Source organism: Sturnus vulgaris, chromosome 1 (genome assembly GCF_052056855.1).
Source record: "Sturnus vulgaris isolate bStuVul1 chromosome 1, bStuVul1.hap1, whole genome shotgun sequence".
NCBI lineage: Eukaryota > Metazoa > Chordata > Aves > Passeriformes > Sturnidae > Sturnus > Sturnus vulgaris.
Window position 1 is genome coordinate 34909172 of NC_142243.1, and position 25021 is coordinate 34934192.

General features: G+C 36.1%; 1 protein-coding gene across 6 annotated transcripts in view; it reads right to left on the bottom strand.

The window, feature by feature from the left end:
- ANKRD28 (ankyrin repeat domain 28) overlaps positions 1–25021 on the bottom strand; it is a 119488-nt gene that overhangs the window by 22238 nt on the left and 72229 nt on the right. For 5 of the 6 annotated variants that reach the window (XR_015803181.1, XM_014893877.2, XM_014893874.2 and 2 more), the window contains 9 exons: positions 18936–19006; positions 15896–16096; positions 15160–15247; positions 11928–12070; positions 10657–10869; positions 4684–4762; positions 4139–4253; positions 3660–3742; positions 1229–1292 (listed from right to left, as the gene is read on the bottom strand). Coding sequence is in view for 5 of the 6 variants with exons in the window: in XM_014893877.2 (XP_014749363.2) it covers positions 1229–1292; positions 3660–3742; positions 4139–4253; positions 4684–4762; positions 10657–10869; positions 11928–12070; positions 15160–15247; positions 15896–16096; positions 18936–19006 (1057 nt within the window). In the remaining variant the exon portion in view is untranslated. Of the gene's footprint in view, positions 1–1228; positions 1293–3659; positions 3743–4134; positions 4254–4683; positions 4763–10656; positions 10870–11927; positions 12071–15159; positions 15248–15895; positions 16097–18935; positions 19007–25021 lie in introns of those variants that run through there. The other variant, XM_088163667.1, reaches the window with a different exon arrangement.

Below are 25021 nucleotides of genomic sequence, written 5' to 3' on the forward strand. Positions count from 1 at the left end.
AAGTACATCTCGTATGTTAGTTTTAATGGAACTGAACTATAATGTGGAATTTTTGGTATATACTTTTCTGTATGTAAAATAGATTCCATAATTTCTGGACCAAACCAATAAAGAATGTAAATTATTTCAAGACCACATATGTAAATTTAATTGATACCAAATGGCATGCATAAAGCACATAAACATGAACCTAATTCAATTAAAAATTCAAATCTTATAAACAAACAAACAATAACATCTGCATGTCACATGCTTTTGCTACCAGGATTCCAGCACAGAGGCAAGACTTTACTGCATATTTTTTAAGGCCAAATGTAAGTTGAAACATCTATGTTTTACTTTTTAGTGTAATCAATTTTCATTAAATTATGATTATCATAATAGATGTACTATATTGTTTATTGTTTAAACACTATTTTTGATAAGTTTCCTAAACTGGAGATGAGTGAGGGAATGTGTCACAAATTATTTGGTTTTTATATGAAAAGATAGCATTTTAACCTTTATCACTTACAACAAAGATATATCTAGCAAGTACTTTTGACTTAGAATGATTACTAAACAGTATTATTTAAACAACATTCAAACAGAAAAATGAAAATATCAATATCATGGAGTTCTTGTGTCCCACAAAGTGTATCATGAAATTTATTACCCAATTCTTCCAGGCAATTTTGAGTAGCTGCTATAGAAAACCTACAATACAATAACAATAATCAATATGGATCACAACTCAAGTGATGAGCAAGTAGTTCTGACTACTTCATCCACCTAAACTCTGGAATTTAATTATTGCTTTTAGTTTATTTAGACTGACCTTTTATTTATGGATTTGGTAAAAATAAATTTCCCAAAGTTGCTGTTCTCTATCTCATGTCCCACAGTGATCTGAGGTGGGCATGCCATCATGAATGCTGTAAATTCTAAAAATTTTATCATCATCCATGGGAATTTAAAAAAAAAGAATCAATTCATCCCCAAACATAAAGCTAAGGTAAGGCTGATGATACTTGGACACTGTACTCCAGCAACAACTTATTAAGCTGAACAGTTAATTAATTTTTTGTTTGCAGATAGAATCCATTTTGAAATTATTGTCATGTTTACATAAGTTCCAAGGGAAGAGGGCAGGAAAAATGGAGAGGAGATAATAGACAAAAAGAACAAGAATGATCAGCAATTGAAAAAGAAACACTGAATATGAAAGTATAAATGCTTTTTTACACACCCTCCAGCTGCAGCTGCATGAAGACAAGTCCTGCCAAAGTCATCTGGCGTGTCAATGTCAAAACCTACAAAGCAAATATTTTGTAAAATCAGTATGTAACATCACCTTTCACAAAACTGCTGTCATCTGCTGTTAAGAGAAATGCCTGCTAAGCAAACTTAACAGCTATTTGCAAAAGAGCACTCAAGCATTAAAAATTACTTCATTTGAAACATGTCCTTGCTATTTACAATGTTTTGAAAAACAAGCATTTAAATGAAATTGAAAGGGGTAAGGTAAAAGAAAAGTAGCTGCACTAAGGCTGTGTTCTTCTCATTTGATTTACCAGTTAATATTTCAGTGCCATTTACTATTGAATAGAAGATATATGCAGGTTATATGAAAATTTAAGAATACACTAGAATTTATCATTGTTGTGTAGAGATTATTAATTTTTGGGGATGTCAGTATTACAAAATATAGGAGCTACTTAAATTTTATTCTTGAGTTCAGTGATTTAGTCCCAAAGAAAGAACTTTACTGAGTTGGAGTGATGGCTGCAAACAGCAGTTAATTACAGAGGAGCTCTTTACAGAACACTGTAGTTTTCTCTTTCCACAAAGGATCAGCTGTGGAACTTCAAATCCAAGATCACAAACTTTAACTGTGTAATTCCATATCTAACCATATATTTTGACAGAGAGATTACTATTTAAATCAGGTTTCAAAGCTACATTTTTAGTTTGAGAAAACTACTATGCTCTCATGAGTTTTGCTCTTGTGTAATGTAACTTATTTACTAGATCTCCAGTTGCAGTACCTGGGAACGCTGGCATTTTTTTTATTTTTCCTTTTAAGAACTGCTCAACAACAATAGATAATGAACAACACAAGACCTGTTATTCAAGAACACTATTATCTCAAGACTGTTTTCCTACTCCATAGCCCCTAACACAGGTTTTGTATGCACCACTATGCTCTTACCCCATTTCAACAGAGAATGCTCTATAGCAAATAATTTAGGACAGTTTACTGGTTTGGTTTGAAGAACAGCCTTTGATGCCTTTCCACATCCCTAAGTTGCTTGTCTACCATCACTAACTACTTGAATGTCATTCTGTACTGGAACAAGGCAGATTGGTGACATTTTGTTACGGTTTGCACATGAATATTAATGAATTTAAAAATGAGAGATCTTTAATTTCCACAAGAAACATCTCCCAACCCCAAAAGGAGACATACTCTGCACATACCAATCCCCACACCAAGAGCACAACCTAAAAGCTCTTAGCAGTATCTAGTCTTACTAGCCTGAAGGCTGAACATACTCTTCAAGTCCTCATCTGCTCCAGGCTAGATTTGCATCCAAGTTTTCTCAATTTGTGTAAAAGCCACAGAAACCACTTGCAAGTCCTTCACACGATTTCCTTTGCCATACTGAACCTCCAGTAAGGGCACAGCCAGCACCACAGCACGTGCAGGAAGGAGAAAGAGCCAGTATCCCTCATTTTGAACACATCCAATTGAAATATTGTCAAGTATTGGACAGTTCTTTCCAGAAATGAATCCTTGCAAGTTTGCCCATGACAGGACAGTAACTAAAAAGCCTTATCAGTAGGTAGCTTTAGTTACAGTCTTTAGTTCTTCTCCCAGGCTTCCCTAAAAAACAGTATAAAGCTGGGGAAGCAACTTCTTACTCTTTTCCCCAACTCTCCTCCCCACTTACTGTTTTTCAAAAAACATTAAGTGTTCTTCATATTAATACAGAACCATTTAGTTTATTCTTATTCCTCTTCTGCTCCAGAAGCTTCATTTGGATAAATCGACTTCCTCAGAATTGCAATGGTTCAAAGAGCTCAGAATTCACATAAGATTCTGGCCAACAAGAGAAGTAATGACCTTCTAACATCTGCATCTTAAGGGAGGAGTCAAACATCAAAAGAAAAGTGCATTTTGCATTGCATTCGATTAACAACATAATACCAATGCAACAGTTTCTTAATATAGCAGTCCACAGAGTCTTCAGAGCTATTAGGTGCCCAGTACAGGAATAGACAGGAAAAGACTGATCTGTATTAAGCTAAAGACATCATGGAATAGAAATTGGATGCTCCATGAAGTAATAAAAAAGAGTATCAATCTTTCTCCTTGAAACTTCATTATGGTCTAAACCAGTCATCCCATCTATGGCCAACTCAAAATGCACAAACACAATATAAAAGAAAATATAAATGCATTATTAAAATCTGGATTTTTTTTAAACTTATGTCTGCAAAAGTTTGCATTCACTTTAACTATGGACTGTCCATTAAAAAACAAGCATTGGCCCCAAGGTACTAGTAAACTATAAGAATTTCTATGTATCACTAAACTAAGATTTAATTAAAAGCTACTCTGTGAAATAAAAAATGAAGTACAAAGCACCTTGTAAGAATTTAAAAGAGTATCCTACCTGATGAGAGGAGCTTTCTGCAGCAGTCTGAAAATCCACTTAATGCTGCCAAATGGAGAGGAAACATCCCATGTATACCCCGCCTAAGATACACCATAATCAGGTATCACAGTTTCATTACAATTAAAATAAAACAAACATGATTGTGTGCTAAAGTGCACATGCATGGTGGGTTCAGGATGCTGAACTAACTTCACATCTTCATCACTTCCTTCCAAGCTATCAGCATGCATTATCAGTGCAACAGCCAATTAAAACTTTCAGAGCTTTTACTCCAAATACATTACAGAAAACTATTTCTCTTTGTTTTGGTACAAATTGTGACATACTAGCTACTTACAAGTACAATACAGGATAATAAACAAAGTATTTCCTATTGCAAGTTGAAGATGATATTAAAAATTCTACTACTTCTGTTAACCTAATAAATACACTTCTAAATTATGTCAGCTTGCATTCATGTCAGTAAAGTTACCTACTTTGCAGTGTCAGCACCACTCGTAATCAGAGTGTTGATTAATAGCTCATGGCCATATCTAGCTGCTATGTGCAAAGGGGTATTTCCATTCTTATCTTCACAGTCTATTTCAGCTCCTATAATAAAGAGTAATTACTTAGTAAGGGTATATGTAGGAACACAGATACTTTGTTAATAAAACAGCACTGATGATCGTTCAAGCAACGTTTTTGTCAGTGACTGATTAGTTTGGATTTAAAACCTATATAGATTTCAGTCGTAGAGAAAAGCATTTTTTTACGGAACCTTACAGGACAAACTCTCTACAACCTGGGTTATGGAAAACAAATCTATACGTATATATTCCTGCATTCTAAAAAATAAATGGTTCATCAGTGTAATTTGGCAAACTTTATAAGCAGATATGCCAGACTCCACCACTATTACCAGACATTGGATGGACATGTGTCCAGTATGTTGGACTCAGCATGTTGTTATCAATACAAGAGGATGAAAACATCCAAACTGGAAAGCTGATAACAAAAATACTCCCTTCCCCCTTTTTACCATTTTGAATGATGGTTTGGGATCTTGAAAATCTACCATGGATTGCTGTCATGTGCAAAGGTGTTTTCCCATCTTTACTCTGGAAAAGAATAAAAAATCCCATGTTTACATATGCCAGTTACAGCAATTAATCAGAGCTGCCAAAACAAAAAAAACCAGACAACAAAAAGGACATTTCTTTCTTCTTTTCTCTCTATACTCCATCCTTTAAATCATTTCTATGCACTTTTGCCAGACAAATGCTGGCAATGACAAGTCAGCATGACATGGCAAGCTTTTCACAAGAGCTGCTCTTAGTCACTCTTCCAGCTGCAAGTGACAATTCAGGGATGCCCACTCACTCACACTTATGTCCTTAAGATAAAAACTCTCAAGAGGATGATGACAGCACACAATTTCAGCAACAACCCTATGTCAAACTCCTTCCCTTCCCCAGGCTAAAATAAAACAATGTTTTAAGTTGAAAGAAAGTTGCTGTATTTACTAGAGAGGCTTACACATTGTATTAGAAGATAACACATTACAAAGCTCATGTATTTCCTGGGAATTTCTGTAAAGTGATGGTTGCAAGCAATTTATCATAAACCACGAGCAATCCTACAGTAGAACTATTAAACCCTACTAGGTACTATGCCTTCCTATATATTTGAAATGCACATCTTAAATGTGCACTTAGACATTCACCCAGTAAAGACATCCTTGAAGCGGGGCAACAATAATGCATAAGGAAACCTCAATTTTTAACAGCTCAGTCTCAATGCACTTACAAACTTATTTTTTCTGTTGCTATTACTTAAGAACAATTTTCCACTTGCACTTATCACAGGCAACAGAAAAGCTTTACTGCAGAAACAAGTTCCTAGACATGCACTCAAAAAATTGTAAACATGACACAGAAAATCAAAGGATCCTTTGATAAATGCACATGCATACCACATCTATGTTCTCAATGATGGCTTTGAAAATACAAAGTTAAATTAGACAAAGATGGCAAGGGAATATATGATACAAACATATTTATTGAAACACCACAAACTGCTGCAATATGCAAAAGTGTCTTCCCATCTTTACTCTCCCTTTGGCACCAAATGGACATGGTTCTATGGATTTGATACTGAAAGTCTGCTGGAGACCCTTTTAGGGATGGATATGGAATTTTTATGTCACTGCCCTGAGCAGCATAACAACACAATTATGTGAAACACTGTCTTCTCAGACCTGAAAGAAATAAAATACTTGATAAGGAAAGCCAAGTTATCTCCAGATCTTCCAGATTTCTTCAGCCATAAATGATCCAAAAGACAACATCCACACATTCATAGCAGATGTAAATAAACACATAAAATTGGGTTGAAATGCTTTTGAGGAATTAAGACAATTTTAATTCTGCCATTGGAGGCCTTAAGAAAGAGACAAATAAACACACCATAAGTGACAACTTCCCCAGGCCACCTCTATGGTCCAATTCTCTTTCATCTTCCTCCCTACAATTTAGTTCTCGCCTCTTTATCCAATCATTAACAGCCTCTGTGTCCAATTAATTTCAAAAAACTATTAGACATCTGGTTACTTTTTTCCCCTCACTTTTATCCTTCTTTAATCTGAAGAATCTATAGAATCCATTAATTTAAAGAGAAAAAATATCATATAAAATAAGCTTACTGAAGTAATAGACAGAAGAATTTCAGGGCTCAGATAAAAGTAGCCTAGAGTCTCTCTGGCCTAGACAGGATAAATCTGTATCTCAAGGGAAGGCTAATGAAGGGGAAGAAGATGGAGCTGAAAAAACACAGATCTAATGATTCACTTTACATAGGAATAACTTAAGATGACAGTATTAGAAACTGCAGATCAGTTTCTATACCAGTTTCTTCTGTAGTTAGGTGAGAACCCTCACAAGAAAACTTCAGTAAGATCTTGCAAAGAGCAGCAAAATAAGCTACAGAATTGTTTTCCACTTACAACTGAAAAAACAGTATAACCAGTAGGAGAATTTTAGATTTACTCTGTTCAAATTTACTTAAAAATGCACTAACATAGATTTCTAAGACAATGGATTTTATGAAAGTGTCTTTCTCAAGTCTAACAGTCTCAGGGTCCTTTCAATCCCAGGAATAACCCAACACACAATTATCTAAACACAGAAAAGGTATAAAATTAAATGAAGACAATTCCCATCTTGAAGTTGAACTGCTAGGTATAGGATTGCATTCAGAATTCCCTTCTAAGACACTGTCAATAGAAAAGGATATACAGGACCAGAACAGTAGCCAAACATTTCTTTAAGCAATGAAATATCAAGGCTCTATTAGCAAATCACTATTTCCTGAGATGCTAGGAGATTGGACTGCAGAAACAGGGAGGTATCTTCTAAACTTTGCTTCTATTTCCCTTTCTTTATGTCTTTAAGGTCTTTTCTCTAAATATCAAGCTAACTACAGCTGTGTGATTTGATGAGATCAGGCAGGATCACAGCACATGACAGGACAGCTATGGGCTAATGATAATTTTTGTTGTCTTCACTGACATTCAGCTAAATGTGGTAATAGGAAAGAAATCACCCAAATCTCCTCTAGTGATAGAGAACACATCCACAAAATACTTAGATCATAGCAAATTTTCTATGAACAGTAATTGCTATCAGACAGAAATAATACACAGCACAAGGTGTCTTATTGAGTGATTACTCACACATTAACTGTAGTCAGTCTACTGAGCTTCACTGAGGGAGAGGAAATGTGGGTCTATCATGTCACAGCATTCCTCTAAATGAAATCTCCCCCAGCAACAATTCTTATGTTCTTGTACCATCAATGGAAGTAAAAAACTTTTTCTATTTAGGTCACTGAATTTTCAAGCAGCAATGGGGTCCATAAAACAATTAATACTGTCCCATTACATACTCATTTCAATGTGTTCTTCCATGCATGGAAATCCTGAATAGTGAGGAGGGAGTGCTGCAGTAATGAGCAATACTTAATAAGATTCACTGTTCTACAGTGGATACTGACTATGAAAACAAATAGGAAATTATGTCCAGAGGTAATAAAAAGCATATAACACATTTCTAGTGTTCTATTATCTTCTGCTACAAAATCCCTTCTTGAGATGAGGCCAGCACTCACAGATGCACAAGAAATTCCCCTCTATCTGCCATCAAGAATAAGAGTGTTTCCCCTTTGCTCTCCCCACTAAGTCATCCACAGCAGGAAGCGATTTAATAGGGCTGTCTAGTCTGCACCTAGATTACCATCCATATCCACTCTCTTGCCTCTAACATCACAGGAACAGTTGCACATGGGAGGAAATGATTGAATCAGCCTACACAAGCAATATAATTATGATGAAAAATAGATATAATAGCCATTTTAAGAACTACTTTGAACTCCAGCCTCAGTATTTGGAAAATGAACAGGCTTGGTTTCAATAAATATTTAGTAAGAACACCCTAATTGCATCTCATTCTGCATCCACAATTCATTCTTAGTTACACAACATATTCTATTCTTTTTAGGGATTGCTCTCCTGATTAAATCCAAGATTTATCTTTATAGGCATTTCCAGGGAAGCAGAAGTTGACTTAGAAATTATTTTCTTTTGCCTCAGTTCTTGCAGTTATCCACTGTGCAAGTGCTAAGTTTTCATATGCAAAGTAAGGCTGTTCATGCCTTCAGGTACAAATTTACAGGCCAAATTCAGTCCTACTGGTATAAATCCACAGAAGTGCTACTAACAGAATGACAACAGAAACATCTTGATGAGGAAACCAGGGATAAATGCTGTTTTCAAGCTATAATTGCTTAAAATCCCTACACAGCCCTACTCGCTTAATTTTGCACTTAAGAATTTCGGTAGGTAGAAAACCAACAAATTTTAATTACAACCAACACATTGCTAAAGCTAACGCTGTTTCTGAAATGGAGCCCTGCCCATTTCTTTATTCTACACCAGAAATACGCACAAAATCACGAAACCTTGCAGCCCTGCATTTAGAAGAACAGTAATTCTTGGCTTGTTAATAATTGTCACAGAAGAGTTTGGGTTCAAAGGGACTTTAAAGACCATCTGGTTCCAACCCTTCTAGCATGGGTAGGGTTCCACTTGACTAAGTAGCTCAAAGCCCCATCCAACTTGGCATTGAACTCTTTCAGGGATGGGGCATCCACAGCTTCTCTGGACAACCTGTTCCAGTGCCTCACCACCCTCACAGTAAAGAATTTCTTACTAATATCTAATCTAACCCTACCCTGAGAGACATTTCCCCATGTCCTGTAACTCCATGCCCTTGCACAAAGTCCCTCTCCAGCTCTCTTGAGGCCCCCTTCAGGTACTGAAAGGTGCTATAAGCTCTCCTTCATTCTTATTTGTGTGAGTAACACACTAATATAATCATTAGTATATTCAATATTCTGGGACTATTTTCATGGCAGACCACAATTTACTGAAAAATGACGTTTCAAGAATGTAGGACAAAAGTCAGCCAGCCCTGCAACACTGAACACTCAGTCATATGCAGCCTGGGACATTGTGCAGAGCAGAAAGCTGGCAAAAATAAATGGACTGTGACCTGGATATTTTAGGACAAGTTGGCAATAAACTCTGTAACACAGCTCCTTACTTCTGCAGGGCACTTTGGTGATGAATTTTTCCACAACTGAGTTATGTACATTTTCATTAAATGAGCTGCACGTCTAAATATATGTAACAGTGAGCAGGAACATACGTTTAGGATTTTTCCACATCAAAGAGTTTATTTTTAACTACTCTCAAATTTTCGGTTAGCTATGAGTTTTGTACTAACCATAGATATAAAATTGTATTTTGGAATTAGATAGTTGATAATCAGCTTGAATCACTGTAAAAATCACTGCCTTACGTGAAATGAATGACAAACCCCAAGACTTTTAACAGAAATGTCAGCTACTCCAACATTCACGTCCTACACAGATCGTGCTGAAATTCAAGCATAAACCTATTAAGTAGATTTCTTTTCCATTTATTTTTTCAAGAAATTAAACAAGAGGTGACAGTTCAGGCAACCAGACATTTTGCCATAAGGAATACTTGGACTTTTCATTCCATATATCTATTTCCCACTTCCCTCAGCCTAAAACCTGGCAAGACACCAGATACTGCCACTAAATATTTTGAATACTGTTAAGCTTTCATTACTAGAGTAAAAATCAACATAATACAAACCAGAAGGTCTTACATCTTTCTCACACATCTCAAGACCTTTCCCTACACACTGGAGAAGAAAATAGAAGATATAGGCTATAGTTACCTTTGAAGCTTGCTTGTTTTAACTTCTACCTACAACAAGGCTGGATTCTAAGGAATATTCTGCAGTCAAAGACTTGAGATCAAATAGAGATGTGGAATGTATACTGACTCTGCTCACATACTTTTGCAGGAGTAATTAAAACACCAGCTGTTTAAGACTTTCCATTGGCCTGATTTACTTATATTTGTATTTTTAACACACTCTTCCCAAATCGCCCTGACTGATTAGATTCTAAGATCTTACATTATCACCTCTTCAACTGCTCCAGCAATTAGCCAGGTCATACACATTTCCCTGAAATATCCTTGATTTTGTTCATGTTACTTATTTATAAGAAAAACATGTACTTCTTCATTTTTTCATATTATTTGCTCTTACTTATATGGCTAGACTAGGGAAAACAAAGTATACAGAATTCTGACACTTAAATGTAATTGAGATTGACCAGACAATACTGTTATTTTCTTCATCCTTTTGGGCTCCCATCTCCCATTGAGATTTCCAGATTCAGATCAAGTTTCTTGAGGTGACAGACTGGCTCACTTTTACCATAGTACTTTTCAAACAAATACTCCATCTATCAGTGGGAACCTCTCCATGTTACCAAAACAAGTATTTTTGAAAACACTACCTCTGATAAAGATGTACAGCATTTTTAAGTGTGAATGGATGGCTTTGGATACACCTACCTTTATATTTACATCTGCCCCATTGCAGACCAAGAGCTCCAAACATAATGCTCCATGTGTTGATGCAGCAGCAAAGTGCAAAGGTGTAAACCCCTTCTCATTCACTTGATTGACATTAGCACCACAGTCTATGAGCTCATTGACTACAACATCTTGCCCATTGTAACAAGCTACATGGAGAGGAGTATTTCCATAGGCATTTGGCTCATTCATCTATAAGAGAAAAAAACCCCAAGATTATTTAGTAGGCAAAAAGCTGTACTTAATGCAGCATTTAATTCTAACAAAATAAAAATCTTATTTCATGAGATTATGTTTTGGAACTCTTCAAAACCAGAAATTAAAAGCAAGTTCTGGATATAGCATTTTGATTGAGATCTGTGTCCTGGGGAAGAGTATGATTGCTTTACAAGTGAGCCAACCTCCTCCAATTGTCTCCACACCAGTTTCCTGTATGCAACTTAAGAGAATCCACACATGCCAAAAATATCAACTGTGGCAATTTGCACAGATGCTACACACAAAGCATTGCAGAGACCTGTATAAAACAGCATTGCAAGATTTTTTTTAAAAAACAGAGGTCATAGAGCCTTTTTGTGTATGTGCACATATAGAAACAGAATTTCTTGTACACAACATGACACTGAATTCTGATCTACTTCTCAATATATGCAATCTCCAGCCTTGCAAGACTAAGATTGTGATTCACAACGTAGCTTACACAGTTTCACAGTTTACTATTAACATACTTTCTACAGACAGGTACTGTAGAACCTTTTAATTTATTTTGCATTTCAATATTAACATGGCCTCACTCACTGCACTAGTGAAGTTTCTTTTTAGTATTATCTAAAATTTATATAATGTAGGAAATTCAGTTCCACGTGTATTTTACCAACTGAGCAAAAGCATTTAATTTCTTGCACTTCAAAAATTATTGTGTGGCAAAGCTAGGATCGGAATTCCTATTTCCTGACTTCCAGTCCAATGAAATAAGAGCAAGAAATATCAAATAAACTAAAAGCCCTACTAAATACACATTTATTTATTTTCAAATTATTGTGTAAAATCTGCAAGGCTCTTAAGGAGGTTTTCTTTTAATGGAGAAATAAGGGTTTAAAAAAGAAAAAGTAGTATGTCCAGAGATCTCCCTTCACATACTTTCACTATATTCTAACCCAACCCTAAATAAACAGCGTGCTACAGAACTACACAAGAGCATTTCAAACAATTAAAAAAAATATTTCCTATTTGATTTTATTTTTCCTTACATCAACTCCAAGATCCAGAAGATATTTGACTACACTAATCATCCCACTAGATGCTGCAGCATGTAAGGGTGTATATGACTTCTTGTCTTTGCATGTCACTTCAGCTGTATGGGTCACGAGTAATTTCACAACTTCAATATGACCTAAAATAATAAAGACAAATAAAATGAAGCATCATATTTTAGTAATCAACACAGCTTCGCAAACTTAATTCTACAATTGTTATAACATGATCAAGACATTATTCCTTTGGACCTAACAAGGAAAACAAAGAATTGTTCTTGTTTTCTAATCCTGTCATGAACTATAAAGGCAACATAAAATAATCATCTCCACAAACTCCACCCAAAAATCATAGCATTTACACTGTAAAAATAAATTTGTATACTCAAAACACAATCCTGTCCTCTGCTTAAAAAGAAGGGGTTTTTTTTAAGACTTGAGAACTAGAGTGGCAAAGTAACTTTGTGATTATTAAATATTTACTGCAAATTTATATTAACAACCTGAGAGACAATCAGACTGTCAATCTTCCACCGTCACTCCAATTCCATTAATATTTTTAAATCTTTGACAGAAACTTTGAAAAATTGATGCAAACATGAAAATAAGAAAATACTCTACTTTTGCATAAAAATAGATCCCCCCAATCCAACTCCATTTACCCAGAAAACACTTAAAATGTGCATCATACACGATTTAGTAAAGCTCTACTTTCAAGACTGACTCAGATGGTCTTTGAGGAACTGCAGCCTTTTAAAAGCATCAACTGCTCTCCTAAGACAATGGAAGGAGAGTAAGAATAAGAGTTGGGATAATGAGGAAGGTATGACATGGGGGAAGTTCCAGGGGGAAAAGAGAAGAGAGGGCAGGGAGCCCAGCCTGAAGTGGTGAGCAGTAAGTATCTCTCACTGCAGCTTTGGGCTAGGGACCCCAACACCAACACCCATCCCTGCTGCAAAGGGCAATGAACTTTCCCCTTCCATGCCCACATGGCTCTTCCTCTGCTTGTAGGCACTTGTGGCACTGCCTGCTAAGAAGCCATGAAAATGGGGTAACCAAATATGTGTCATTCTTGCTCCATTATCAATTTAACTGCCAAACAACTCATCACTGAAAGCACGTGTATAGTCATGACAAAGACTGCAGAATAAAGAAATACATGACTTTAACAGACCACAATGCACACAGTGCTTTACCTTTGCAACTGACCCATACAGACCCATGTGGGACTCTATTTTACCTTTCAAGTGACACCCTTTCCTTAGTTAAAGCAGTGGTGGGGGGCACACTGAATACTTATGTTTATACTTTTCCAGTCAGACATTAAGTAGAAAGTATCAAATCCAGCTTTCAGTTTAGGTGCTTCACAAACAGTGTGGGTCTTTGCATTTTAAGCAGTTAAGAGAATTTGCAAAAGTTTGAATAGGAAGTACCTACCCAAAGGAGTACAGACAAAGCTATTTTTATAAACATTCAGACACTGTGATACTTATTTTATGCTGCATACCCAACAGCACACAAAACATCATTTCATCTAGCATTAGCAACTAAAACTGTAAGACTTTACAGTGCAATGTGAAGTGCTGCAATAATATTTCACTTCTTAATTACCTCATTGTATTAGGAAAGAAGGGAAATAGAAATGCAAACATAATACTCATCTTTTGACCCAAATACAGTGGGGACAAGACGTAAGCCTGACGGGAGAGAAAGAAGTACAGAAGATATAGAAAGCAGTGAAAGGAGTAGAGACAGTGAACAGAACAGTGGCAGAAAAGGCTTCAAAGAGAAGGTAAAAAGCCAAAAAAAAACCCTGACCTGCACTGAAAAGGCAAGCAGCGATCAGTGGAAGACTCTCAAAGAGAAGAGTAAGGTACTCGATGTGAGAAGTGCTGCAGAGACATCCCGGTGCACCAGTGAGGGCAACACCAGCACACGGGACTGTACGTCCATTTCAGTCGCAGCTTTGCAGCTGGACAGCAATGGAGCCGGGTGAAAAGCAGGAAGGAAGCAAAACAATGGAGAGAACCCTAGCAAGTTATTTATAGTAGAGTGACGAAAAGCACGACTCTTTTATTTTATGGTCAGTTTTACATGGTGGAAAAGTTTTTAAGGTTTTCGCCAAACAATTGAGCAATGTACAATGGCTCTAAATTGTGAGAAAGAATGTCATAATTATTTTTACTTTAATTGAAGACTTTCAAAAGCTTTTTCTTCTCTATTGTCTACAAGGAAATTTAGGTAGACTGACATCAGTTAAATTACATTTTTCCTGCTCAAACACTGTTCATTAAGAGAGTTCCCTGTAAATAGCCTACAAAATAGCACTGATTAAAATTGGAATAAATGTAGCTTATTTGCAAAACAGAAGAATTCCCTCATGTAGGCAAGCACAAGACAGAAGGTGTCTCTGGCCTGCCAGTTCTCTGAAATTTCATGTACAAGTTTAATTCAACGAAATTTTGCAAATATCCACATTCAATAAGGTGGCTGGACAGACTGCCACAGACATTGCTTTGCACATATAATAAGCACATTAAATACAGTAATGCAAAATATTTAAAGAATATTAGACCAATAATAAAGATTGTTCTTAACTTCCAGGGTTTTAAGTACTGGTATCAATACCTGAAATGCAATCTCACCCAGCTTCAAATAATAAATTAAGAGCATTATTGCTGTGATGATCACTTCGTAATTGAATGGCACATTCAATTCTTTTCAAGTCTGATAAAGGGCAAGGAAGAACAGTATTGCCAGGGCATTGATCAAGTCCATGAGAACAATAATTAACCACTCTTGGAATAAGAATGGCGAGGCAATAATTTGTAGTTTCAGAGATGAAATATTCTTTGAAAATACAATCCTCAAGGATGATGTAATGATCCTCTGTTTCAGGTGCCCCTTTTATTAACTGCTTACTTTTATTTAGCATTTCTGCAAAATTTTTCACCTGTGACTAGACTTGCTGACTGAAGAATATAGCTCCTCCTTTTTAAAGAACAAAATTACTTATCTTACTTTTCTTTTTATAACAAACTAATTTGCCTCACCACAAAATACACATTTACAAGGCAATCTGAGTGATAATATTAATGTTTTTTTGGCAGACACAGATGACCTCAATTCTTACAATGCAAATATTTTTTCCTAGAAATACGCCAAACCATTAAACATGAGACGATTTTTTTTATTACTACAGTATTAATCAATTGAAATCTGTACATACCCATATATGCTGCCCAATGTATAGCTCGCCTGTCTTTCTTGTCAAATGCATTAATATTGGCCCCTCTAGACAACAGTAAGCTGACCATCTGAGATAAGAAAAAGAACAGAAATCTTCTATTGAAAAAATTTTTCTTCAACAGAGAAAACCACAGAAGAAAACAAAATTTATGCATTTTCAGAGGACTTAAATGTGTTGGGTTTTGAATTTTCCATAAGTCTGGAAAAACTGACTGTCACAATAAAGTGACTGTAAGGAACACAAAACTTGATGTCAACAAAAATACTTCTCAGTTAAATATTGCAAAGCCATGACATCTTTTAAATCTTCATGCTATTATTAAGGGACTAATGAGTCAGAGCTTATTACATATAATTCCTCTAAATTTAATTGATAATGTACTCCCTATGTTCACTATTTACCGAACAGAAAAATATCCGGGCTTTTCCATTTTAAATTTCCATGTTACAAATTCAACTCCACTTAACTCGACAAATTCGCTTCTGTTATAAGAAAAGTGAACACTTTTAGTGTATAAACTTCCAATTAAATGATGTAACATTTATTTTCCACAACTTTTCTGCAGAGAGATGCATACAGAAAACAAATTCAAACACAAAATAGGGCTTGAGGATTTTTGAGGGAATGGGAGAGAAATGGTTTTAAACTCAAAAATGAAACATCAAAAACGCGAGGGACAGAATGATGAGTGGAAGACAAGAAAATTAACTTTTACCTCAACATGTCCACTGAAGGCTGCATGATGCAGTGCAGTTCTGCCTGCTCGATCAGACACATTTACATTGCTTAGGAGAGGCACCAAAGCTTCAGCACACTTCACAGCTTTGTTTGCAGCTGCTATGTGTAGGGGTGTCTGCCAGTTTTTATCACGAGCATTGACATCTGCTGAATGCTTTAACAACACCTGAACAGCATCCTGGAAGCATTTACAAAAAAAAAAGTCACTTAGTAAAGATCAGAAATGACGGCCTCAGATTTAAGGACAGTACACTGGAAAACGACTCTTTAAAATTTGTTCATTTGCAAATATGATCTTTGGGACATTTTGGGATTTGTACTTTATCACAAATCCAAACTTGTGGATGTTCTCAAGGATGTGAATAATTTAACCAAATCAACCATTCCCAGGCCTTTTATCTAGTTCCTTAAGCCACACGGAAAATTGCTTTGTCATCACAACTAATTTCCAAAGTTTAATAAACCATCCTAGAATTTCTTCCGTTAGTGGAATCCTTAGCCAAGTGCTATGAACTGATAATGAATTTCCATCAATCTGCCAAGCCAAATTTTTCAACTGTCTAAGTCTACAAATGGCAAACCTGAGATTATTAAATTTACATTTAGAGAACCACAAATAAAACAGTGCACAGTCACAAAAAAGTTTCAACATACACTGTTGCAAAACTCCTGAAAACTGTTTTAAAATATTGCACTGAATTCCACCTCTCAAAATGATTATTCATTTCCTTTTGTCAGAAGTACAAACTGTGAAAATTTGACAAATAAGACTATAATTCTTACAGCAAGATAAACAAATCCCATTAAAATATGCGCACACAATTGGAACGCATAAAAAAATAAACGTGCTGGCAGTATCAACATGATAATGAATATTGCATTTTGCATCAGCTGTGTGACCTTCCCACGATTCACTAATTGCTTTTGGTGACTGCCAACTCAGTCATTGAGCACACAAATAATTGATTACCACTTTGAACTTCAAACATGTTAGCACAAATTGTTAGCAGAGATTCTTGAATTACACTGTGGTACGACAGCAAGGTCTATGGGCAGAATGCTAAATCACAATCGATCCTATTTATACTAGAATAAATCAAATTTAAAATGCTGAAATTTCTCATAGTGTCAATAAAAAAGAAGATAGGAGCAAACACAAAAGTGAAAATACTGCATCACAGGCTTGTGATTTAATGAGAAAATTGAATACATCTTTTCTGAGAAACTGAAGCAGATGCAGTACTTGAAAAAATGAATTATATCTTAAGTCTTGTCTTTTAAAACCCAAATATTAAGAAATACCATGTCAGTACAAGGAAATTTCAGAACAGCTGTTACCCTTTGGCAGAAGGAAGCATCACAGTATTAGGATAAAAATAATGAGTCTCATTTTTATGTACATTTGCATTAATGAATTTCATGACTGAATCTACTTGGGGTTTCTTTTCTTTTCTTTCATTTGCAACATACAGCAAGTACACACAAATAAAAATATGACTGTCTTGACATGAAGCTGCCTGAACTTGTGCAGCTGACAGCTAAACCAGCTATTTTTAAAGTTTCAATGTCTTTGTATAATTGCAGCTTTCCTTACTTCAAGAGTCCAGATGTTTTATTGAAATCATTATCCAGTTTTTCATTACAGCTTTCCATCCAGCAGCCCAAACCCATATAGGTCAGTCATATATATACACTGACACGTACCAGCCCTGTATAAGGGCTCCCATGACTCAGTGTGTTTATAAATAGAGAATTCTGACAAGTGTCTATCAAGCATCTGACTGCTTCACTTGTCTTGTTTGCCTTTGATTAATGTTTTGTTTAAAATCTTCCATATTTAAAACAAACTATGAGCATGGCTGCACTTCTTGAAGTTATCATTTAAACCCAGTGTGTTTGCAGCTCTCCTCTGCCTCTGCAAGCATTACTCATGAGGAGAGCTTTTATTGTTTCTCAATTCTGAAGAATGCAGCATTTGGTGCTTTGGTCAGCTCCCAAAGGAGCAGCCTAAAAATATCTCAAGAACAAATAGCATTTGGGAATAAGGCGCCCTTGAAGATTCATTTTCAAGCACTGTTTTTTTGAATAACATGATCTCTACATAACTTTGCTATTAATGCTAGTGACAAAATACTGCAATTTATCCAGGGAATTCAAAAGAAAAACTGAAACAAGGCTTGTTTAGATAGCTCATGGATCAAACACTTGAAGTTCAATGCTTGTCAAAACTAAAATATTCTATTCTATCTTCCCAAACAAAAATTTACTAATAAAAAGCTTTATTTGAAACGTACTGAAATGAACATCAATTTGATTCAGGATCTCAAAGGAGATAGTTTTGCATAAACTCTTCCACATAACAAGCTCAGCATTTCTCTGTTTGTTTTGATCTTCTACAGGCATTTAAATTTTTTATTAGGACAACCACCACAGAGAAACAATAATGAAGTAATTTCTTGCATTATGATATTCTCACAACTGTCTAACGGGTAGACTTTAAGAAACAGTCTACATTCCACTTAAAATTTTTAAAGTGATATTCAATACTATTAATTAATCACATTTTTTTAAAAGAAGACACTGGCACGCCTCTAATAAAACCATTTATTTCTTCAATGCCTGAACACACAAGCATGTAAAAAAATATGAACTAATACAAAGACTGTGCTTTAAAAAATCCTAATTCATCTGTAATTCCCTCATGCTGAACCATTCTGGTTATCTTAGGAAAAGTAAACTGGACTTGAGAACACTGCATGCAGAGTCCTCTGCTAGGGAAGTCACAGAAAGCAAAGCTGAGAACTCAAAGTTTTAGTTTTCCTCCTTTCTTATTGCTTAAGCAATAGATATACCTATATACATACTCTCAAAAGGCCAAAAAAAAAACCCAACATTGCAAAAATGTTCTGCAATTCCAAACGTACAGAGCAGCTTCACTTTTTAAAAAATGAACAACAGCCAGAAGATAATTTGAGATGTCTTATTTTAACACAAAGTAGTCAAAATGAGCAACATACCTCACTACAAGATGCTACAGCTCTGTGTAAAGGAGTCAACCATTTGCTGTCTTTGGCATTAACTCTAGCTCCTGTAACAAAAAGTAAAAACAAGAGAAATTTAAAAGGTATTTACAGAATGACTGAAATATTCACAAGAACAGAGATAGAACTAATTACTTATTCTAATAAAATGAATTTACTTATTCTAGGCACTTCTTTGCATTTTTCATGCAAAAAATGAAAAGGAATATTTTCTCCAGCTGATTCTTCCACATCAAAATAGACTCATATTTTTACACTAGGTCATCCTCTATAATCTTTTGCCCTTTCAAAGCCACATAAAAGGCTGCTGTGCAGGAAAGATGATATCCTTGCCTTCACACAGCAACAAAAATCTCAGTTTCCCATTATAGTTGAAATTCTCCGTGAAAATATAGAAAGAGGCTGCATTTACTCCCCAAGCCTACAGTTTCCTTGTGGTTGCCATGTCTAATGGACAGGTATATAGAATGAGGATGGATGATTCTTCTACTGGGACTTACTTTGGGAACAAATCTTCATTACTCCAGCAGGTCACCCAGCCCACCCCTGGACCTCCTGGTACTCCCTTCAGTAGAGAGACTAACAGCCACACCTCTCTACTTCTGAAACCACACTCAAGGAACAGCTGTCCCTGTCCCCAGGAAATAAAGCTGCACAAACATCTCTAAGGGACACAAGCCTGGGTTTGGATTTTAATTTTTTTCTTAATAATAAAAGGAAAGAAGGGTTTGGGAATTTCTTTCCCCCAAAGGAAGCAGCTAAATTACATCTTAACTTCCAGTGAACTCCAACAAACAAGAAAATCTAATGATTAAAGTTAACAATTAAATCTCTTACTGTTACACACACATACAGAACCTTCTAGGATATTTAGATCGACTGGAAACTTACCTAAAAACTTTATTTCAGAGCTTCTGAGATTCTACAGAGATAGCTTAGACAAAATCTCACATTTTTTTAAAAAAAGAGTTCAGAAATACTGTTGGAAAGAATTATACAGTAACATTAACGCTACATGACCAGGGCTGATTAACGTCTCAAGCTAAACATAATACTGGTAAGTCAGACCCAACTGCAGTTTTTGCTATGCAAAGAACAGAAAAGGATGGAAGGCCAGTAAGACACAAGATGCCAAAAAGGTAGCTGGCCAAGTCAGGATATTCAATTGACAGACTGGGTATTTTGATCCAAGAACTGCACCCAGCCCACCTGATAAAGAAACACAGCAGTGTGTACAAAATCATGGCTGTATATACTAAGCAACCCAAATATCTGAAGTAAATTCTCTTGTTTCTAATCAATCTATGCCTTTCAGTTATAAGAACAGAACACGGAAGCTGACACAGGATCCAAACTTCCAGTTTGATCCTAGGTCCTCCATGCACTGGACAGAGACTGAAGTCTAACTGCTGGCTACTATTCCACAGATTTCCATCTTTATGTAGATTTCTGAATAGGACGTCATCCTATTTTCCTAAGTGCAAATTTTTTTGAAAAATAAGACTAATAAATAGGAAAGAAAGTCCAAGCTCATTTGAAGAAAACCTCCACAGTCTAACAAAAGTTTAGGAGATACCACAAGTATCTGGTTTTGTCACACATCCTAAGGACCCAGTGGTGCACTGCAACACATCATGTGCCATAGCAGACTGTACTATACCAAGTCTGGCATAGAACTCAAGCAAAGAAAGAATCTGAGTATTCTAGAAGTCACTAGAAATGCCTGAGGATTTTTGGCAATCCTTCCCAAAAGACAGTAAGTGATGAATAACATCACAAATATAATGAAGCAATGACTGGTAAGTCAGAATGTAATCAATATATTTCAAAAGTATCCGTAATTCTTCATTATTTTCCAAGTAATTTTTGGCCACGTCTTGCTTTTGGCAGACGAGACAAAAACAAGAGCCAAAATTGTACTCCAAGCTCCACCTGACTTCACATCCAGTCAACAACCAAGGGATAGAGACTTTCATAGTCTGATTTCTATCTCTAACTTTAGGATACAAACATCTTTGAAGTATTTGAGAGAATTTGAGTGAGTTACTAAGTTATTAATTACTATCCTCATTTTCCTGAGGAAAATGCATTTGCAAGACTTGGGGTCAAGTCAGATCCATCCAGATAATAAAGCCCAAGATAGGAAAAGCAATGTGCCCATCAGAAGAGATGCACATTTCCACTCCAAAAAAGGAGCAGTTACCTAAGCTCTAGCTCAAAGTGAAAATGTGCTTAGAGTCCAAGCAGTGTTTACATGTTCAGATTTTACTGACATTTCTAGTACTCCTAATACACAGCCTAAAAACTACACCAGAAGAGAGAAGAAATAAATAGAAAAAGATACTGCACAAAAGGTTTTCACAACGATAAGTTAATCACATTTGCTAAGACTAAAAGAAAAGAATAGGTGAAAGTAAGAAAGAAAATTAGCATAAGCCAGAGAAATGTCAAAGGAAATTTGAAGTGATATCTAGAAGTAACATAGTCCTCTTAAAAGAACAAAAATCAACATAACAAATGGACCCCACTCCATAAATGGTCTTCCACCCAAAGAAACAAGGATGCCTAGATCTAGCACATTAGAACAGTGTAAAATACAGATACTAAAATAATTTAACTTTTTAAATACACAAAAAATTGTAGATTCTCTGACATAGGAAAAGCCAAAGCTGACAAATCTGAATCTCTGATGGACTTAAGAAAGAAGCACCAAGCTTGCGTTTTCCTTCCACAACAAAAACTCTTGAAAAAGTTGCAAAATTGTTACATTGAAAGAAAATTTTTAAGCAATAATCAGAATAAATGTACTACCAAAAACCACATATGCATTATTAACGTGGGGATTTGGAGATCTACAGCTTTAGACACATTAAACAAAATAATATTTTAAAATTAATAGAGAGATACTTTGTCCTTAAATTTCTCCAAGAAGCCATGCTGCCAAGAATCACGTACATTTCATAAAGGAGCTTCTCCAAACAGCCTTGTATCTGAGGATATAATCCTCCTCTAGGCTGTAATTTACTGCCTAGCACATGATCTGTGGAAAACGTCACTGTTCCACCTTGACCCTTCATGGGCTCCCTCAAACCTCTCACAGTCCTCTCATACAACACTGAGGAAGTTTACAGCCTTGGTCATCTGAGGTACAGCTCAGACCACTCCAAATAAATACTCCAGTCCACTGGAAATAAATTTAACAAAAATGTATTACACCTCTACTGAATAACTTTTGCTTTAAGATATTGGTTCACAGTTGGCTTAAAGAGAGTCTGAACATGTGTATAACACACTGCACAGCACTGCCAATGCAATGCTATCCCTGTGAAGCTCAACCTGCTGACATGTTAACCAGGGTATTTCTCACATTTCAAATGCCAGCTATGAGCAGTTTGCTCTTTCAAAGCACGCTACAGTGTATCTTTATACCCTGCAGGCAAAACCAAAAAACACAAAACAAAAAACAACCCTAACAAACCACTGTTCTCTCCTTGCCTCCGTCCCTTGGATCTGCCAGACTTCAAGGGCCTGGTCTTAACATGATTAAAACTCATTGTTTGCTATAAAATTTCTTATATTCAAATTCTTTTAACGCCATAGAGTTTGCAGGAAAAGGATTAGGGTGCTTGTTAGAGCAATCACAATGCTGGAACACAAATATTCAACTTGAACTTAAGAACCAATCATGTAAATGACCCTCCCCTAAAACAGCACCTTACAAACAAAGTAAATTATTCTTCCATGCTGGTGCACTAAGCCAAAACATTAAACAAGATCATCCCTTTCATCATTAATTTTGCTAGTGCAGCCCAGCAAGTTTACACATCTAGGCAAATACAAAAGCAGGACTTTTGCTCTGCAAAAGGTGGGGAAAGGGGAGGGAATGAGAGAGAAGTATTACATAATTTTCTTCCCTTGTCCCTGAATCTTACATCTCATCTTGCCAAGTTGTACTCACAAGACTGACAATTAGAAAGACATGCTTTATTTAATAAATAAAGTACAGAAGCTACTGAAAAGCTCTGTGATGCTTACTTCTAGCAAATTTATGTTTCAAGAGACACATTTTCTAATAGAATCTGTGCATTGATTTACAGAATGATCTTGGAGGGTTTAATTCTACCAGTCCACATGTGGCAATTGCACGTTTAAATGTACTATTAGCCACCAATTCATGGACATATGTTTCTGCATACTTCTTGGTGTCCATATCCTTACATTCCAGCAAGAGCCAGCATCTCAACCATCACAAGGAATGACTGGGCAGGAAATGCTGCAAGGAACAACCACACGTCTTCCTTCACTCATAAACTGTCACACAACTCTTACACTGCCCTGTCTCACACCACCTCTGTGTTCCTCACACAAAAAACTCTTGCTGTGACACTCCTCCACAGCTTCTCTGCACCAGAACTCTTCCTATTTGGAAATGTCCTCAGAAGACTAATGAATGCAGTGGCTGAATTACTTATGCGTCACTAGTTGGAAATAGATTAAGAAATACAACAGAACTGACAAGACATTTTCATCTTTGTTCACAGTACTGACTTAAGTACTCAACTGCCTTCCACTGTTCTGTTTTCACTCTGTATTTTTAGACTCTCAAGGATGGTATTTTCCTTTGTTATTGTACAAGATGTGCTAGTGACTGACAAATATCATAACATAAGCAAAGACAGCGAAAGTGTTTTCATTCAATTATGCAATACAGACTCCCAGTGTTCAGTATTTGAAGCTCTGAAATGTCTATTTAGGAGTACGAGATGTAAATAAGATGTTTATAGAGTGCATTTAATAAAGTAACAAACCTTGTCTTAAAAACTAGTATACTGAAATTATTTTAGCTATTATCTTTGGAGAAATTAGGAAGATCTCAGGTATAAGTCACTGAGAGTAACCACTAGTCCTACTATAATTAGATTCTACTTAATTATTTTCCTAACAGCTAGTGATAGGTTCAGAAGTTCTTTCTTTTGAATGATCCACTTTTTTACCTAGAGACAATGACCTTGGAAGCACTTAAACTGGAAAGCAGAAATTCTCAGACTATACTGAGGAATAAACAGATAGAGATGAAAACTTTTCCTTAGATAGAAAAATATGCGAACAGTGAGAAGGAGATACAGAAGTTTTGGAAGGAGATATGAATTGGAATAATCAATAATAAAAATTGAGTGTAATTTCCTGTTGAAAACTTGAATACTTGGAATATTATTGCTGCAAATACAATGAGTAAGACCTTATGGAGAGAAAGCTTCTTGCTGTTTAAAAGCCAAATGCATAGTAGAAGATTTATAGATTAGTGAAAAAATCCAAGAAGAACAAGTCTGGAATCTTTTGTCCAAATAGAATGAGATTTCAAGACCAGGGATTTTTTGTTCATTTGTTTGTTAAGAAACAAACAAACAAAACCATTCCCAAACCCCAAAACAACCCCACAAAACAAATACACATGGAGACATAGTGGCAAGAGAAGGAAGGAAAACCACAATCAAGTCGAAGCCATCCTTCCAGGACTTTACTGATTTGTCAATATAAGCCAATTTCCTTCCAGAACTTCAGTTTCTACTCCACCACCCCCTTGAGAGTGAGTGAGCAACATGAGGCTCTCCCACTCGAGCTACTGAGCAGTTGTGTCTTTTCCTGACTCAGCTTAACTCTTTCTCTCAAAGAACATCAGAGCAACTGACTTTCACTGCTGCCAGGGGGAAGTTAGGCCAGCTTGGAAAAGAAAAGCATCAGCCAACATCGCTGTGAAAAGAAGAGGAAGCGGTCAGAGATAGAGTCAGTGTCAAAGGGGCCCCTGTGAAACGCCCTGAGCGTGTGGGTACATCTGCAATGCAAACAAAGGCAGCTTCATTCAGCTGGGACTGAGGCAGCAAGAGCCTTTCAGCAGCTGAGCTGTGTGACTGCATGGCATGGATTTCTCACACTCACAGAGATTCATAATTAGATGAAGGAAACACAGGTAGAGTGGTGTAACACTGAAGGGTCTTTACTATCTTCCAAAATCTATTATTACTACAGTGGCAGTTTTCCAGCATCAGCACGGTTCTTAAATT